Source organism: Budorcas taxicolor, chromosome 16 (genome assembly GCF_023091745.1).
Source record: "Budorcas taxicolor isolate Tak-1 chromosome 16, Takin1.1, whole genome shotgun sequence".
In the NCBI taxonomy this organism is placed as follows: Eukaryota; Metazoa; Chordata; class Mammalia; order Artiodactyla; family Bovidae; genus Budorcas; species Budorcas taxicolor.
This window is the reverse complement of record NC_068925.1, coordinates 29,149,475-29,168,097: the sequence shown is the minus strand read 5'-3', so window position 1 is coordinate 29,168,097 and position 18,623 is coordinate 29,149,475. Positions and strand designations below refer to the sequence as shown.

Genomic DNA, 18,623 nt, shown 5'->3' with positions numbered 1-18,623 from the left:
AAGCAAGGTGAAAAGATGGCCTTCAGAATGGGAGAAAATAATAGCAACCGAAACAACTGACAAACAATTAATCTCAAAAATATACAAGCAGCTCCTGCAGCTCAATACAGAAAAATAAACGACCCAATCAAAAAATGGGCCAAAGAACTAAACAGACATTTCTCCAAAGAAGACGTACAGATGGCTAACAAACACATGAAAAGATGCTCAACATCACTCATTATCAGAGAAATGCACATCAAAACCACAATGAGATTAGTTGTTTGTCAGTTGCTTCATTTGCTATTATTTTCTCCCATTCAGAAGGCTGTCTTTTCACCTTGCTTATATTTTCCTTTGTTGTGCAGAAGCTTTTAATTTTAATTAGATCCCATTTGTTTATTTTTGCTTTTATTTTCAGAATTCTGGGAGGTGGATCATAGAGGATCCTGCTGTGATTTATGTCGGAGAGTGTTTTGCCTATGTTCTCCTCTAGGAGTTTTATAGTTTCTGGTCTTAGATTTAGATCTTTAATCCATTTTGAGTTTATTATTGTGTGCGGTGTTAGAAAGTGATCTAATTTCATTCTTTTGCAAGTGGTTAACCAGTTTTCCCAGCACCACTTGTTAAAGAGATTGTCTTTACTCCATTGTATATTCTTGCCTCCTTTGTCAAAGATAAGGTGTCCATATGTGTGTGGATTTATCTCTGGGCTTTCTATTTTGTTCCATTGATCTATATATCTGTCTTTGTGCCAGTACCATACTGTTTTGATGACTGTGGCTTTGTAGTAGAGCCTGAAGTCAGGCAAGTTGATTCCTCCAGTTCCATTCTTATTTCTCAAGATTGCTTTGGCAATTCGAGGTTTTTTGTATTTCCATACAAATTGTGAAATTATTTGTTCTAGTTCTGTGAAAAATATGGCTGGTAGCTTGATAGGGATTGCATTGAATTTGTAAATTGCTTTGGGTAGTATACTCATTTTCACTATATTGATTCTTCTGATCCATGAACATGGTATATTTCTCCATCTAAAATAATAGCAAATGAAGCAACTGACAAACAACTAATCTCAAAAATATACAAGCAACTTATGCAGCTCAATTCCAGAAAAATAAACGACCCAATCAAAAAATGGGCCAAAGAACTAAATAGACATTTCTCCAAAGAAGACATACGGATGGCTAACAAACACATGAAAAGATGCTCAACATCACTCGTTATTAGAGAAATGCAAATCAAAACCACAATGAGGTACCACTTCACACCAGTCAGAATGGCTGTGATCCAAAAATCTGCAAGCAATAAATGCTGGAGAGGGTGTGGAGAAAAGGGAACCCTCCTACACTGCTGGTGGGAATGCAAACTAGTACAGCCACTATGGAGAACAGTGTGGAGATTCCTTAAAAAACTGGAAATAGAACTACCTTATGACCCAGCAAACCACTGCTGGGCATACACACCGAGGAAACCAGAATTGAAAGAGACACATGTACCCCAATGTTCATCGCAGCACTGTTTATAATAGCCAGGACATGGAAACAACCTAGATGTCCATCAGCAGATGAATGGATAAGAAAGCTGTGGTACATATACACAATGGAGTATTACTCAGCCATTAAAAAGAATACATTTGAATCAGTTCTGATGAGATGGATGAAACTGGAGCCGATTATACAGAGTGAAGTAAGCCAGAAAGAAAAACACCAATACAGTATATTAAGGCATGTGTATGGAATTTAGAAAGATGGCAATGACGACCCTGTATGCAAGACAGCAAAAAAGACACAGATGTGTATAATGGACTTTTGGACTCAGGGGGAGAGGGAGAGGATGGGATGATTTGGGAGAATGGCATTCTAACATGTATACTATCATGTAAGAATTGAATTGCCAGTCTATGTCTGACGCAGGATACAGCATGCTTGGGGCTGGTGCATGGGGATGACCCAGAGAGATGTTATGGGGAGGGAGGTGGGAGGGGGGTTCATGTTTGGGAACACATGTAAGAATTAAAGATTTTAAAATTTAAAAAAAAAAAAAAAAGACTTGGTGTAGGAAGACCACAGTTGACATTACCTTTCAACCTGAAACCAACAGCCCTAATTTAAATTAAACCAGAAATGTAAAAACAAACAAACAAACAAACAAACCACAATGAGGTACCATTTCACGCCAGTCAGAATGGCTGCAATCCAAAAGTTTACAAGCAATAAATGCTGGAGAGGGTGTGGAGAAAAGGGAACCCTCTTACACTGTTTGTGGAAATGCAAACTAGTACAGCCACTATGGAGAACAGTGTGGAGATTTCTTAAAAAACTGGAAATAGAACTGCCATATGACCCAGCAATCCCACTGCTGGGCCTACACACCAAGGAAACCAGAATTGAAAGAGACACATGTACCCAAATGTTCACTGCAGCACTGTTTATAATAGCCAGGACATGGAAGCAACCTAGATGTCCATCAGCAGATGAATGGATAAGAAAGCTGTGGAGTGAACTCCGTGCGTCTGAGTGAACTCTGGGAGTTGGTGATGGACAGGAAAGCCTGGCGTGCTGCGATTCATGCGGTTGCAAAGAGTCGGACACGACTGAGCAACTGAACTGAACTGAACTGAATGCTTAAATGACTTCATTTAAAAAAATTATCAACACTTATTAGAATATTTTAAATGAATATTCTTTAAATGTTTGCTGCATTACAAACAGTGTCTATTTTTATTATTTTCTTATCTTTGCTGCTGAGAAGTATATTTATAATAACTTCTTAATTATTTCAAAGAATATCAGTGGGAAATGCACCTTTCACCAATTAAAATGACCTTTTATTTAATTTAATGGCCTTATTTTCACTGTTTCATGAAATATCTTTTCTTTTTCTTTCATAACTTATTGCATTTCTGTATCTCTCAAACAGCATTTAGTTACATTTTTATTTTGATCTCGGTTAAACAAACTTGCATGAATATTTATGATATTTAGCTTCGGTTTTGTTAGTTCTTTGCTTTTTATTTTGATATTTATTTTTTCATGTGTATATTTATATGAATATACATACAAGTACAGTATAATTTATTTCCTCCATAGTTCTGGAAATATTTATTCTAAGTTTTAAAAAATCTATCAGGAGAAAGTGGATCAAGATTTCTAACTAAATAGTCATATCTTCATTCTGAACCATATTCCTTCAAATGAGAGAAAATACATGAAAAATTATACATATAAAGAGTTGGAAAACAAGAAAGTATGTTCTAGTGCATCAGAAACTTGAAAATTTTCTAGCAGATGGAAAAAATATTGAGATTGAACAAATGCAGGAGAGAGCCCAGGCCGAATCTATAGGAAAATTAATTAAGAGAGGGCTTTCTCAACAGGGAAACAAATGGGCCTCTGCCTCCTCCAATTCCCCTTTCCCCCATCCTGAGCTGCTATTAGCCATTCAGAATGAAAATCCAGAGAAGTGCTTGGTGGAGTTCTCCTAGGTTTGGGGCTGGACAGAGAAGCAGAATGAAGCCTGAAATAACTCCACACATTCTAAAGACTGTAGGAAAGAAAGGAGGAGAAAGAAGTAAAGAGAGGAAGGAAGGAAACAAAGAAAGGTGACATTGGCATTTTTCCATATGAAATAAAATAATGAAACAGTGCTGGAACTAGAGTGGCAGTCAAATGTCATGGGTAGCTTATGACTGCCAGCAGAAATGAAAAGCAACCTCCATACATTGAAAGAGAAGCTACTCTTCTCTAGTCCTACTTAGGACTAGGTCCTGAACATTTTGCTCATCAAGCAATACCTACAGTCAGATAGGTACAGATATTAGAAACTAATATTTTTAATTAGAAACTAATATTTGTTTGTAGGAGAAGAGGGATTTGCCAGTATAAATATGAACAGATAACCAAGAATGGTGAAACATTTTAGGGAAATTAATAACAAGAAAAAGAGCAGAAATCCTTAACAACAGAAAAACTAAAATGACGAAGTAAATGAAAACAAAACAAACCACAAATTTGCTAAGCATGGATAATCGAAAGTGTTAGTCACTCAGTCGTGTCCAACTCTTGGCAACCACATGGACCAGAGCCCATCAGGCTCCTCTGTCCATGGGATTCTCCAGGCAAGAATACTGGAGTTGCATTTTCCTCTCCAGGAGATATTCCCAACCCAGGAAGTGGATTCTTTACCATCTGAGTCACCAGGGAAGCCCAAGCATGGATAATTATTGACCTATAAATAGAGAACTAAGAGCAATCTGGAATAAAATCCTAAATAATTACAAGGTAATGAGAGGGAATTATGAATTGACTCATGCTCTTTGGGGAAAAATCAGAGATACTATAGAATTTGATTAAAATGCTTCACTAAGTATATTAAAATATTGAGTATTCACTAGGAAAAAAAGTGTAACTTTAGCATAGCTACAATAAAAGAGATTAAGAAACTCAGTCTAACAATAGTAAGAGAAAAGAAAACCCCAAACCAAAAGTCCAGTTAGAATACAACAGGATGGCAAGCAGGAGTCCAAACGTGTTGATAATAAAAATAACTGCTGAAAGACATCATATCAGTCAGCAGGAAACAGCACATTCAAAATATTACTTGAAGAGAGTTTAATGAAGGTACACTCTGCAGAGGATGAGGTCAGGGTTAAAGGACCCACCAGGGTGAGTGAAGGATCACATTTTAGCAAATGGGGGTCATTGTTATGAAAAGATTGAAAGACTAAGGGGAACAATATTACTGGAAACTGGTGAGGGTTGGGGACTTTGGAGAAGGGCCATTTGTCAAAAGCTATGACTTTAGGTAAAGGAACTTAGATTCTGTCAAAACTGCAGTAAGGCAGACAGAGTCTCATAGTTGCCCTACCCAACTGGGAGCTAGAGGGTAAGGAGTCCATGGATATGAGCACCCATGGACATGTGCATCCCAGATGGAAATAAGACAAAAAAAAAGAGGGCAGAGAATGGATCTTTAGGGCATACCAGCACTGAAAAGTACTTTAGTATTGGTAGAAAGTAAAACAAAAGCAAGAATTAAAATCTGTTCTTCATTCAAGAAATATTTACATGACACAGAAATGTTAAAAATAACATTGTGATATAAATGTTTGTGATTATGGAAACAAGTATGGCATTATTAGTATTAAATAAAAAATACTAACTGGTATAAATACTGATATTTGACTAAAAGAACACTCTACAAAGAAGTTTATGAATAACAACAGAGCATCAAAATACATGCTAGATATAAAAACACAAAAGAAATTGATGAATCCACAAAAAGTAGGAAACATTTTAAGATAGCTTTCTCCAGAAATGGAGAAGGAAATGGCAACCCACTCCAGTATTCTTGCCTAGAGAATCCTGTGGGCAGAGGAGCCTGGTGGGCTGCTGTCCAGAGCGTCGCACAGAGTCGGACACGACTGAAGTGACTTAGCATGCATGCATGCATCTTAGGAAATAAAGAGCCAATAAATAAATAAGAAAATCAAGGAAAATTAAACATAAGGAAATTTATTCATATAATTCATGACATCCACAAATTAAAGGCAAAAGTGCATGTGAGTTTCTCAGTAGATTCATAATACATCTGATGTAATTGCTGTTGTTGCTGTTTAGTTGCTAAGTCATGTCTGACACTTTGCAACCCCGTGGATGGTAGTCTGCCAGGCTCCTCTGTCCATGGAATTTCCCAGGCAAGGTGGATTCTTTACCACTGAGCCACCTGGGAAGTCCTTGATATAATTAAACATCCTTATTTATTAAAAAAAAAAAAAAAAAAAAAAAAAACCTCTGCAAACTTGGAATAGAATAAAACACTGGACTTTGATATAGGGTATATTCCAGAAACCTAAGTATCATAAATGGTGAAACATTAGAAGGTTTCCCAATAAAATTAGAAACAAGGTAATTAAATAGTTAATTCCACTAGAGGACTGTAAGTAAAGAAAAAAGGTTGGGAGACCCCTGAAGTTAATGATCACTCAAGAAAGCAGGGTTACTTAACTACGAAGTGAGGCAGGCTTGCCTAGCAAGAAAACTATGCAAAGAAAGCATAAGCCACGCCTCCAAACAGTTAAACAACGATGACATGACACCCACATCCTGCCCGGCGAGTTCAGTAAGTTCATGGTTCCTAGGACATGCTCCTCTGCATGTACTAGGGGAAAATGTGACATTATACTAAGATATGAGATGATTTACCGTCTTTAGTATATCCCATCCTTCTGCTGATTTGTGTAGTGCCATGAGAGTCCTAGGTTGACCATGAGGGGACAGGAAAACTTCCCCATCTGATGAAAAGGAGGAGCTGATGACAGCAAAGTGATGTCTAGTCAAGAATGAGAAAGAAGGTGGTCTTTTCCCTTTGTCCACTTTTCCTTTGATTATAAAACTGTAGCCTCTCAAGGGAGGCACCCTCTTGCTCACCAGCTTGTGAGCCTCACAAGCAACCTATTCTAGTAAGTCACTTCTTATCTATCACTTTGTTATTGTGGTTTAGTTGTATAGTGTCTGACTCTTTTGCGACTCCATGGCCTTTAGCCCACCAGGCTCTCGATTTTCCAGGCAAGGATATTGGAGTGTGTTGCCATTTTCTTCTCCAGGGGATCTTCCTGACTCAGGGATCAAACCGTCTCCAGCACTGCAGGCGGATTCTTCCTGGGAAGCCTCATCTATCACTTTGCCTCTCACCAAATTCTTTCTGGACTGAGACATAAAGAACTGGAGCTCCTCAGAGCTCCCTCCTCAGATGCATTTTAACAGTTTTAGGAGTAAATAATTGGAAATGTAAAAGACTGATCTAGTCAAATTAGTTTTAAAAATTCACACCCTGAGGCTCTTTCTTTAAAACAGAATGCAATGATAGAAATATAAAGAAGACAGCATTAAAAAAACTAAAGCAAATAATCAATCTTAGGAAGCAAAAATGGGCCAGAAGTGCAGAGTACTGAAGTGGGCTGCAACCAGAGGCCTCCTGAGCACTAGGTTTTTTGAAAGCAGGCAGAGGTAGATGTCAGTTCTGGTCCTGGCCAGTCTTCAGAAACTTATGAATTTCAAAGTACACAAGACTGTCCAGATGTTGTCCATGAGTACACACTAAAACTGACATTTACACTGCAAAAATGAGTGTTTTCCTTTCAGTCATGTGCCATTGTGTTCTATCAAAACCCATTTCATAAAAGACTATACTCCATATATTTCTCTGGATACTTCCCACTTATATTAGTAGATAATTAAACAAGCTTAAAAATATGTATGCATATAATCTTAGGATTTGAAAATTGTACTTACTTTTTTACCAGATCAAACATGGTTTTCTCTACATTTACCAGCCATTGTTCTATACCACTTCTTATACGGATTTTCCTATAATTTTTTTCAAAAATAATTATTATAAAAAATTCTTTTTATTATTTTTATTCATATTTCACTACTTTGGTCAGTCTGTAAAACTGTCTTAAAACTACACCTACAATACTCTTGGGCCAAAGGACTATAATTCTATACTCTTTGGTATTTCTAGATCTTAAATTAGAAAGTAGGTCACCTAGTTTTAAGAAATTTTGACATCAAAACAATAAATCTGCAAAATTAAAGGGATCCAGTAAAATACGAATTTGCAAAATAGATAAATATTACAAAACATTTTTGGCTTCCTTAATGAATCTTCCAAATAGCAAGCCAAGGTCAGGGCTGGGTAGAGGATTTGTGAATGGGAAGGTTTGGGCACAGTAATTTTTAATCAACTCACTTTAGGAACCTCATGCCAAAAGCTAGGGAGCCCTTACAAGGGCTAGCAAATTGCACTAGTGTAATGGAAGAACTTCATTTACTATAATTGCCAGGAAACCATTCATGACAAAGCCAGAAGTCAAAGGAAACAGCAGTGGGAGTAGCATCAGCAACCCCAAGCAAATAGCAAATTTCCTTCCTACCTATATTCATATACTGAAACTTTGTGTTGGCTTACAGGATATATTAATATATAGAGACATGGAAAGGTAAAACTCTACATAAGTAAACTATCTTTGAAGAAATAGTTTGATTAGCAAATGTCTATGAAATGTCAGAAACTTCCAAGCAAAGGTTTTAAATAATGAAGATTTACAGAGTCTAAATGCTTAGTTTATGACATAGATATCATACTTTGGCAGCACAAGAGTTTCTCCTTCAGCAGATATGAACATTACCACAGCAGGAGGGCCAATTTCTTGTTTCCATATCAGTAAGCGTCTTATATTTTCAAAACATTTCACAAGATGAGGCTGTGGGCCAGAAACAAATGTCAATAACATTATAAAACTCTGACTTGGTTCGATAATAACATTGCTGAAAAGGGAATAATGAATGATATTACCTGTACACACTCAGGATTTCTGCTATCAGATAGAATATCAAGAAGTTCAGCATTGCTAAGAAAGTAAAATCTTGGGAATATCATTCTTTTAGTTTCAAGATAGTCCTGTACAGATTCAAAAGTAATAAAATTCAGAGTATATGTTTAATAATGATATAAATTACATTATCATTTGTGCCTACATTTGTATGCAAAAACCACATTATTAAAGTTTCAGTATACATAGTAGTATCAGTCAAAATAACATACTATGCTCAACAAAAGTTATACTTAAATTACTAACAAAAAAAGAACCATAACTAAAGCAATTTAATACAAAAACAAAAAATCCAAGTCTTACACACATGTACACACACATATTATTGATCATTAATAACGCACTATATTTTAGTATTATCATCATTGCTTTCCAGTGTTCCCAATTTTCTGCTCTTGATTCCCTATCTTCCGTGGGAATAAGGTGTCATTTCAGCAGCCCACTTCACATTCTACTGTACAGAGAATTCCTGTATTTCCACCCCTACCCACAATGTATCTGTGTTCACACCAATCTTAAACTCTTCTTTTCAGAGGAAGAGATACTACTCACTTATGTGGGTGAATTATCCTTGTTTTATTTACTACTCTCCTGTATCTTCAATTTCTTGGTTGCAACAGACTTCTCAAACTCTTATTAAATATATACATTATATACATACACACACACATGGGCAGAGAGCTTTCTGTAGGTTGTAACTACCATATGTGGGTATTCTGGAGGGGTAATCATAACCACTAAGACTTATGTTCAACAAGCAAAAGGGATGAATGCCTGGAAGAAAAATCTTGGTTTATGAAGTAAAGTGAGTATGTCCACCACAAACCTCAAATATTAAAACCAGTTTTTAAAGATATGCATGGCTAGCTGACATTTTAATGTACTGGAAATATAAAAATATATGAACCAATATACAAACATATTAATTTATATAATCATCAAAATATTCAATTTCAACTTCTACTGATTTTATCAACTTAACAATAGCTGTGGTGCTAATATAGATAACATTCATTATTAACTACTTTCTTTGTGTCAGCTCTTGTGTTTTAAATTCATTATCTCATTTAACACAAAACCCCTCAAGGTAAGAGTTATTCCCAGTTTAAAGTGAAGAAAAACTAAGCACTCAAAAATCTGATACTTTGCCTAATGTCATCTAGATTGATTCAACCACTTATTTTGTTGTTTTTAATAGCATTTTCATTAACTTATACATGATGAGAGTTTGAAATATTGTTGGCTGCTAGAGTAAAGAAGAAAATCTACATTGTAATTAGTTTCTGTAGTGCATTACATTTTGCAGATTAAATGATTCTCCACTTCACAATTGCTGTAGTTTTACCTCAAGATTTTTCTTTATATATTCAAGATGTATATTGCAATTTTGCAGAATTTCAAGGACTCCTGCAGAGGTAGCTATTTGCAAAGCATCCAGTTTGTTGTGTATTTTTAACATTATTTCTTTCCACATGGAAATGACTTGAGAGAATAGTTTTGCTTCTGCCGGGAGCTGCCTTTAGAAAGAAAATTTGAGATAATTTTGTTTTTGAAGGGGCTATAATTAAAATCCATAACCTAGATGCATTTGCCACTGAATATTGTTCAATTTAGGGCTTCCCTGTTGGTTCCGATGGTAAAGAATCCATCTGTGGAAGACCTGGGTTCAGTCCCTGGGTTGGGAAGATCCTCTGGAGGAGGGTGTGGCAACCCACTCCAGTATTCTTACCTGGAGAATCCCCACGGACAGAGGAGCCTGGTGGGCTACAGCCCATGGGGTCGCAAAGACTTGGACATGACTGAGCGACTAAGTACAGCACAGCACAGCACAGCATTGTTCAATTTATAAAATGTACTGAGATTATATTTTTGCTGACCAATCACTAACTAAAAAGATTTTTTTGAATGTCTATTATGTACAAGTGATGTACTTGGTAGGGAATACTAGGATAAATTAGACATACATTCATCATTTAACAAGATAATATTAACACTAAGTCAGAGAGATAAGATAGATATATACCAAGTTCTATATAAACTAAGTTGAAGCGATCTGTGTCCTACAAAGGGTAATAAAACAAAGGGCTACTGAAATCCTAGAAAGGAAATGCAATTTGGGGAGAGGTTTTGGGGAAGAAGCTATTTGATCCAAGTGTTAAAGGAGAAGAGAACTGCAGAGAGGGCACCAGACTTAGGAGCAAGAATATAAAGGCATGTATAAGAAAATCCAAGTTTTTATTAATAATTATTTAATCTTAGAAGATTGGGAAATGTAAAGCAGGTTCAACATAAGTAAAGAAATTTTCTTTTACAGATTATCATTATTTTCTCTCCTTGGAAAAGGGAAGCAAACTCCACACATGGCATGGTAATCTAGTGATATATTGAGTTTTGTTGCTATTGCTGTTGGAGTTTAATGAAGAAAGTGTTTTCAGAAGTTGTGTGATCTAGTTCACTTTTTCTGCTCACGCAATTTTCCTCTCCCATCCTACCCTAGCTCCAACTTGAATGGCTTGGAGGTTGAGGTGGAGAAGAAATTGAAGGGAAAGCCTTAAATTTTTTTTTAATTGGAAAATAATTGATTTACAATGTTGTGTTAGTTTCAAGTATACACCAAAGTGATTCAGCTATACATATACATATATCGATTCTTTTTTAGATTCTTTTCCCATACAAGTTATCACCGAATATTGAGTTACCTGCGCTACACAGTAGGTCCTGAAAAGTCATGTATTTTATATATATAGCAGTGTGTAAATTTAATCCCAACCTCCTAATTTATCCTTCCTCTGCTTTTTTGCTTGTGGTAACCATGTTTGTTTTCTTCATTTGTGACTCAATTTTTGTTTTGTAAATAACTTCATTTCAGCCATTATTTTAGAATCTACACATAAGGGATATCATATGATACTTGTCTTTCTCCATCCGACTTACTTTACTTACTATGATAATCTCCAGGTCCATCCATGTTGCTGCAAATGGCTTATTTTTTTTTTGTTTTTATGTCTGAGTAATACTCCATTGTATATACATACCACACCTTATCCATTCATCTGTCGATGGACATTTAGGTTGTTACCATGCTACTGTAAATAGCTCAGCAATTAAAACTTGGGTGCATGTACCTTTTCAAATTATGGTTTAATGGGATTGATGGATCTCACTGGTAGTTCTATTTTTAGTTTTTCAAGTACCCTCTATACTTTTCTCCATGGTGGTTGTACCAATTACATTCCCACCAACAGTGTAAGAAGGTTTCCTTTTCTCCACACCCTCTCCAGCATTTATTGTTTGTAGATTTTTTCATGATGACCATTCTGACTGATGTGAAGTGATATCTCACTGTGGTTTTGATTTGCATTTCTCTAATAATTAGTTATGGGCTTCCCTCATGGCTCAGTGGTAAAGAATCTGCCTGCTAATGCAGGATACACAGGTTCAATCCCTGGTTTGGGATGATCCCCTGGAGAAAGATCGGGCAACCCACACCGAAAGAGTCAGGCACGACTTAGTCACTACACAAAAATAAAAATTTCTACAGCTTAACAAAACTCTTAGCAGGGAGAGACTTCAATCTCACCTTTAGTTTAGCATCTTCCCAATGTCTCTGGGAGGTTCTAGTACAACTTGCATTTAGATGGGAGTGAGGGTAAATGGCACTACATACTATACTCTCAAAAGTTCCCCTTAAAGAATTTTTTTCTCTAATGAACCTATCTTCTCTTTCCTCTCTTCACATCTTCTTCCTGTTATCAGGGCCTTCATCATTTTTCCATTAGTCAAAGACAGGTCCATCATAGGTTTATTTTTTCTTTTCTTTACAATGATTGTATAGAAGCCTTCAGCATCCCTTAATTAAAAGCCCTGTTTCTAACCTCACAGCAAATCCTGAAAAGAAAAACTTGGTGATAATGTGAATTCCTTAACCTGGAGTTGTATCTCGCCATCATTTAAGAAATCTTTAGTAGAAAGTAGAATTAAAGTTTGAATTTATGACATTAAGTTGTAGTCATAAAGAACATATCCCTAAGGTATATGGTTTCACCTTTGAGAACTATCAGAATACATATAGATTAATGAAAGACTAAAACATTCAAATGACAAGAAACATACATGTATAACAGAAATGTGTGTTGTTCCCTACAAAGCAATACTTACATCTAGACTGTTCTCTTTTGTAAAACTCTAATAGCTCTCCTTTGCCAGTAAAATAAAGTTCAAAATAGTTAACCTGATATTCAAGGTATTCTTGTAATCTGTTCTAATATGCCTTACAAATACCTTCCCCAGGCCTTCCTACTTTACTTCAGAATGGCTTCTAGACTATCTTGTGTAATTTACTGCCAGTAGTTTCAATTCTGTCTACAGAGTACATGTCTCAAGTACTCTTGAGAGCTATCACTTAAAGACAAATTAATTCAAATGTTACAAATAAACGAAACCATAGAACCTCTATTATTAGGACTTCTATTATTTCACATGGTTCAAAGCAAGTGACTATCACTAATGTTGTGAATACTATTAAAAACATATTTATTGTTCACATGAAAACCATACTAATATTCCAGAACTAAATAGACATCTAGCATTGTGACTTAAGGATTATGACATTTGTTGCTTATTTCCCAGTACTTAATAGCTTTATATCAGTAATTGAGAAATAAAGATTCTTTTAATAAAGATGATGCTTTAAATCTTTTAAAAAAGGAAGATGGTTATATAATAATGATTTGGCAGATTATATTTCTATACCTATAGGTAGAATAGTTTTAGACTGTTCACTGAGGAAATTATTTTTTAAAAATTAAAGGAAATAAATCACTACTATACATTTTTTTACCTGTACATGACATAGTTTAAGTTTTTTACCTTTGTATTTCTGTAGAAAGAAAGATTGGTTCAAGATAAAGCCAATTTCTTTGGCAACTCATCCATTCCTCAAGAGTGTATGAGAAGAGAGCCAAGTTTTGATCCCATTCATCTACAAGATCCTACAATAATAAAAATGCACATACATACAAATCTAAATACATAAAATTACTTTATGAGTAATGTGATAGAAACAAATCAAAGGTGACCATGAGTCACTGACATAAAAAAAGTAATTATAATAGAGGGTCACATTCAGTTTAGTTTAGTTCAGTCGCTCAGTCATGTCTGACTCTCTGACCCCATGGACTGCAGAACGCCAGGCCTCCCTGTCTATCACCAACTCCTAGAGTTTACTCAAACTCATGTCCATTGAGTCAGTGATGCCATCCAACCATCTTATCCTCTGTCATCCCCTTCTCCTCCCACCTTCAATCTTTCCCAGCATCAGGGTCTTTTCAAATGAGTCAGTTCTTTGCATCAGGTGGCTAGAGGGTCACATACATTAATGTAAATTGAATTATATTTAGTTTGGGGAGAGGTTAAAATGTCCTATTCATCCAGGTGTCTTATTGTACAATATTCAGATATTTTTGGTAGGCATAGTCTTTCATTCTTTTCTTTAAACATTTTTGTACAAATGTGTATGTACATATAATATCTCTAACAGTTTACATAAAGCTAACCATATTATGCATATTGTTTTGTAAATTGCTTTATGTTTTAACCTAATAGTGTCTTTTAGAGAGGTTTTATGCCAATACTTTTTTTTTTCCATTTTTTATTTTATTTTATTTATTTTTTTTGAACCCCCCTCCTACCTCCCTCCCCATAACATCTCTCTGGGTCATCCCCGTGCACCAGCCCCAAGCATGCTGTATCCTGCATCGGACATAGACTGGCGATTTGATTCTTACATGATAGTATACATGTTTCAATGCCATTCTCCCAAATCATCCCACCCTCTCCCTCTCCCTCTGAGTCCAAAAGTCCGTTATACACATCTGCGTCTTTTTTGCTCTCTTGCTTACAGGGTCATCATTGCCATCTTTCTAAATTCCATATATATGTGTTAGTATGCTGTATTGATGTTTCTCTTTCTGGCTTACTTCACTCTGTATAATCAGCTCCAGTTTCATCCATCTCATCAGAACTGATTCAAATGTATTCTTTTTAATGGCTGAGTAATACTCCATTGTGTATATGTACCACAGCTTTCTTATCCATTCATCTGCTGATGGACATCTAGGTTGTTTCCATGTCCTGGCTATTATAAACAGTGCTGCAGTGAACATTGGGGTACATGTGTCTCTTTCAATTCTGGTTTCCTCGGTGTGTATGCCCAGCAGTGGTTTGCTGGGTCATAAGGCAGTTCTATTTCCAGTTTTTTAAGGAATCTCCACACTGTTCTCCATAGTGGCTCTACTAGTTTGCATTCCCACCAACAGTGTAGGAGGGTTCCCTTTTCTCCACACCCTCTCCAGCATTTATTGCTTGCAGATTTCTGGATCGCAGACATTCTGACTGGTGTGAAGTGGTACCTCATTGTGGTTTTGATTTGCATTTCTCTAATAACGAGTGATGTTGAGCATCTTTTCATGTGTTTGTTAGCCATCCGTATGTCTTCTTTGGAGAAATGTCTATTTAGTTCTTTGGCCCATTTTTTGATTGGGTCGTTTATTTTTCTGGAATTGAGCTGCATAAGTTGCTTGTATATTTTTGAGATTAGTTGTTTGTCAGTTGCTTCATTTGCTATTATTTTCTCCCATTCGGAAGGCTGTCTTTTCACCTTGCTTATATTTTCCTTGGTTGTGCAGAAGCTTTTAATTTTAATTAGATCCCATTTGTTTATTTTTGCTTTCATTTCCAGAATTCTGGGAGGTGGATCATAGAGGATCCTGCTGTGATTTATGTCGGAGAGTGTTTTGCCTATGTTCTCTTCTATGAGTTTTATAGTTTCTGGTCTTACATTTAGATCTTTAATCCATTTTGAGTTTATTTTTGTGTGCAGTGTTAGAAAGTGATCTAGTTTCATTCTTTTACAAGTGGTTGACCAGTTTTCCCAGCACCACTTGTTAAAGAGATTGTCTTTACTCCATTGTATATTCTTGCCTCCTTTGTCAAAGATAAGGTGTCCATATGTGTGTGGATTTATCTCTGGGCTTTCTATTTTGTTCCATTGATCTATATTTCTGTCTTTGTGCCAGTACCATATTGTCTTGATGACTGTGTATGCCAATACTTTTAAGTTTTCTTCATTATTTTAACTTCAGGAAATTCTACTGTGTGAATAAGACATCCTTTTCCAGCTAGTATAGTATTAAATAATAGAAAAATGGTTAAAAACCAATTAATAACACAATATTGAAAAATCAGTAGGCTGGTCTATCCCCTAACTGTGGCTTCTCAGAAGGAACCACTTGTAACTCATTTATGTTTCTCTTCTGAGATTAACCTCTGTATTTCTTTCTTTTAAAACGGATCTATATTTCAACAGCGTTATTAAGGTATAATGGAATACAATAAACCACACATATTTAAAGTGTACAACTTGATGTTCTCAGATATGCTTATACCTGTGAAACAATCACCAAGATCAAGATAATAAACATATTGATTACCTTGAAAGGGTTTCTTAAACCCTGTTGTAATACCTTCCTCCCAACTGACTTAATCCTATTCCTATGGAAACCAGTGATTTCCTATGGAAACCACTTTCTGAAACTATAGACTACCTGGCATTTTCTAGATTATATAAATGGACTCATACAGTATCTATTGTTTTTTTGTCTGACTTCTTTCACTCAGCATAATTATTTTAGGATTCCTTCATGTTGTTGTGTATACCAAAAGTTCATTTCTTTTTATTGTGGAGTAGTAATTCCACTTCATAGATACATTGATACTATACATTTATTATTCATCTGGTTATTTCTAGTTTTTCACTATTATAACTAAAGCTGCCAGTCTTTGTATGGAGTAAGTTTTCCTTTCTCTTGAATAAATACCTAGAGGTGGAATGTCTGGCATGTGGTACATATACTTTTAACTTTTGAAAAAAATTTAAATCTATTATAATATTTTACATCACACCAGTAATGTATGAGAGTTCCAGTTCTTTCATGTCCTCATCACCACTTGGGATGATCAGCCTTTTTAATTTTAGGCATTCTACGAGGTTTATAATGGTGTTTCATTGGGATTTTAGCATTTGATGAAAAATAAAGTTAAGCATCTTTTTATGTGTTCATTTTCTATCCATATATCTTATTTAGTGAAGTGTCCATTTAAATATTTTTCTCATTTCTTGTTTTTATTTTGAAAGTTCTTTATATTAAACATAGGGCTTTGCAGATATTATCCCAGCCTGTAGCTTATATATTTTTTTTCTTTAATGGTGACTTTTGAAGAGGACAAATTTTAAGTTTTGATGAAATTTAACTGATAGTTTTTCCTCCTACTGATCATTCTTTTAGTGGCATATTGAAGAAAACTTTCTAGCTTATGGTCACAAAATATTTCTCTGATGTTGTGTTCTCAAAATCTCATACTTGTAAATTCTGCCTTTAGACCTATGATCCATTTTTGAGTTAAATCTTGTATATCCTCAAGATATGGTTTAAAGCATTTCTTTGTTTTGCATGTAACTGTCCAATGTGCCAGTACCATTTCTGAAAAGATTATTGTTTCTCCTCAGAACTATCTTTACTCCTTTATTGAAAACTCATATATATGTGAACTTATTTCTGTACTCTATTCTGTTCCATTTATCTGTCTACCCTTTAACCAAGATAAAACTCTTGATTACTATAGCATTATAATGTCTTGAAATCAGGAAGTGTTACTCTTCCAACTTTGTTGGGAAAGAAGATTTTTCAAGATTGTTGAAGCTCTTCTAGTTCCTGTACATTTCCATAAGAACTTTAGAACCAGCTTGTTAATTTCTACCAGTAGTTGGATAACATGTTGATTTTTATTGTACTATATTTAGATCTTTTGGGAATATTGACATTTGACTCTTTGTATGCATGAGCATAGTATATCTTCTGTTTATTCAGGTCTTTATTTTCTTTCTACTGGGTTTTGTAGTTCTCACTGGATAGGTCTTACACATATATCTTCATATTTATTGCTAAGTATCTCATATTTTTTATTGATTTTTTAAAAATGTCAAACTCCAATTGTTCCCTGCTAGTCTACAGAATGCAATCAATTGTGTGCACTAATCGTGTACTCTGATAATTTACTAAAATGAGCTTTATTTACTTTTTTAGTAATTTTATTGAATTTTTTACATAGGGAATTATGTCATGTGAATATAAAGAATGTTTTACTTATTTTCTGGTATGGTTACTTTTTATTTCTTTATTTCTTTTCCATGCCATATGCACTGGCTAGAACCTCCATATGATGAAGAATAGAAGCGAAGATAGACAACACCCTTCCTGATCTTAGGGGAAAAGTGTTCACTCTGTCATCACTAAGTACGTTGCTAGACATAGTAAAGGACATCTATGTCCTTTATTTATTTAATTTAATTGGAGGCTAATTACTTTACAATATTGTAGTGGTTTTTGCCATACATCAACATGAATCAGCCATGGGTGTATATGTGTTCCCCATCCTGAATCCCCCTTCCACCTCCCTCCCCATCCCATCCCTCAGGGTCATCCCAGTACACCAGCCCTGAGCACCCTGTATCATGCATTGAACCTGGACTGGTGATTCATTTCACGTATGATAATGCCATATGTGAAATGCCTTTTACAAGTTTCAATGCCATTCTCCCAAACCATCCCACCCTCGCCCTCTCCCACAGAGTCCAAAAGACTGTTCTACACATCTGTCTCTTTTGCTGTCTTGCATACAGGGTTATCGTTATCATCTTTCTAAATTCCATATATATGTGTTAGTATACTGTATTGGTGTTTTTCTTTATGGTTTACTTCACTCTGTATAACAGGATCCAGTTTCATCCACTTCATTAGAACTGATTCAAATGTATTCATTTTAATGGCTGAGTGTATATGCATATGTATGTGTATATGTACCACAGCTTTCTTATCCATTCGTCTGCTGATGGACATCTAGGTTGCTTCCATGTCCTGGCTATTATAAACAGTGCTGCAGTGAACACTGGGGTACACGTATCACTTTCATTTCTGGTTTCCTCAGTGTGTATGACCAGCAGTGGGATTGCTGGGTCATACGGCAGTTCTATTTCCAGTTTTTTAAGGAATCTCCACACTGTTCTCCATAGTGGCTGCACTAGTTTGCATTCCCACCAACAGTGTAAGAGGGTTCCCTTTAATCCATACCCTTTCCAGCATTTATTGCTTGTAGACTTTTGGATTTCAGCCATTCTGACTGATGTGAAATG

The 18,623-nt window shown here is 35.6% G+C and overlaps 1 protein-coding gene across 1 annotated transcript in view; it reads right to left on the bottom strand.

Moving 5' to 3' along the window:
• The window catches only part of DNAH14 (dynein axonemal heavy chain 14), a 388,242-nt gene that overhangs the window by 234,838 nt on the left and 134,781 nt on the right, over window positions 1-18,623 (bottom strand). Inside the window, exons 22-26 of the mRNA XM_052654143.1 lie at window positions 13,244-13,365; window positions 9,720-9,891; window positions 8,338-8,442; window positions 8,127-8,245; window positions 7,272-7,346 (exon numbers count right to left, since the gene is read on the bottom strand). Of these exons, the coding sequence (XP_052510103.1) occupies window positions 7,272-7,346; window positions 8,127-8,245; window positions 8,338-8,442; window positions 9,720-9,891; window positions 13,244-13,365 (593 nt within the window). The remainder of the gene's footprint in view (window positions 1-7,271; window positions 7,347-8,126; window positions 8,246-8,337; window positions 8,443-9,719; window positions 9,892-13,243; window positions 13,366-18,623) is intronic.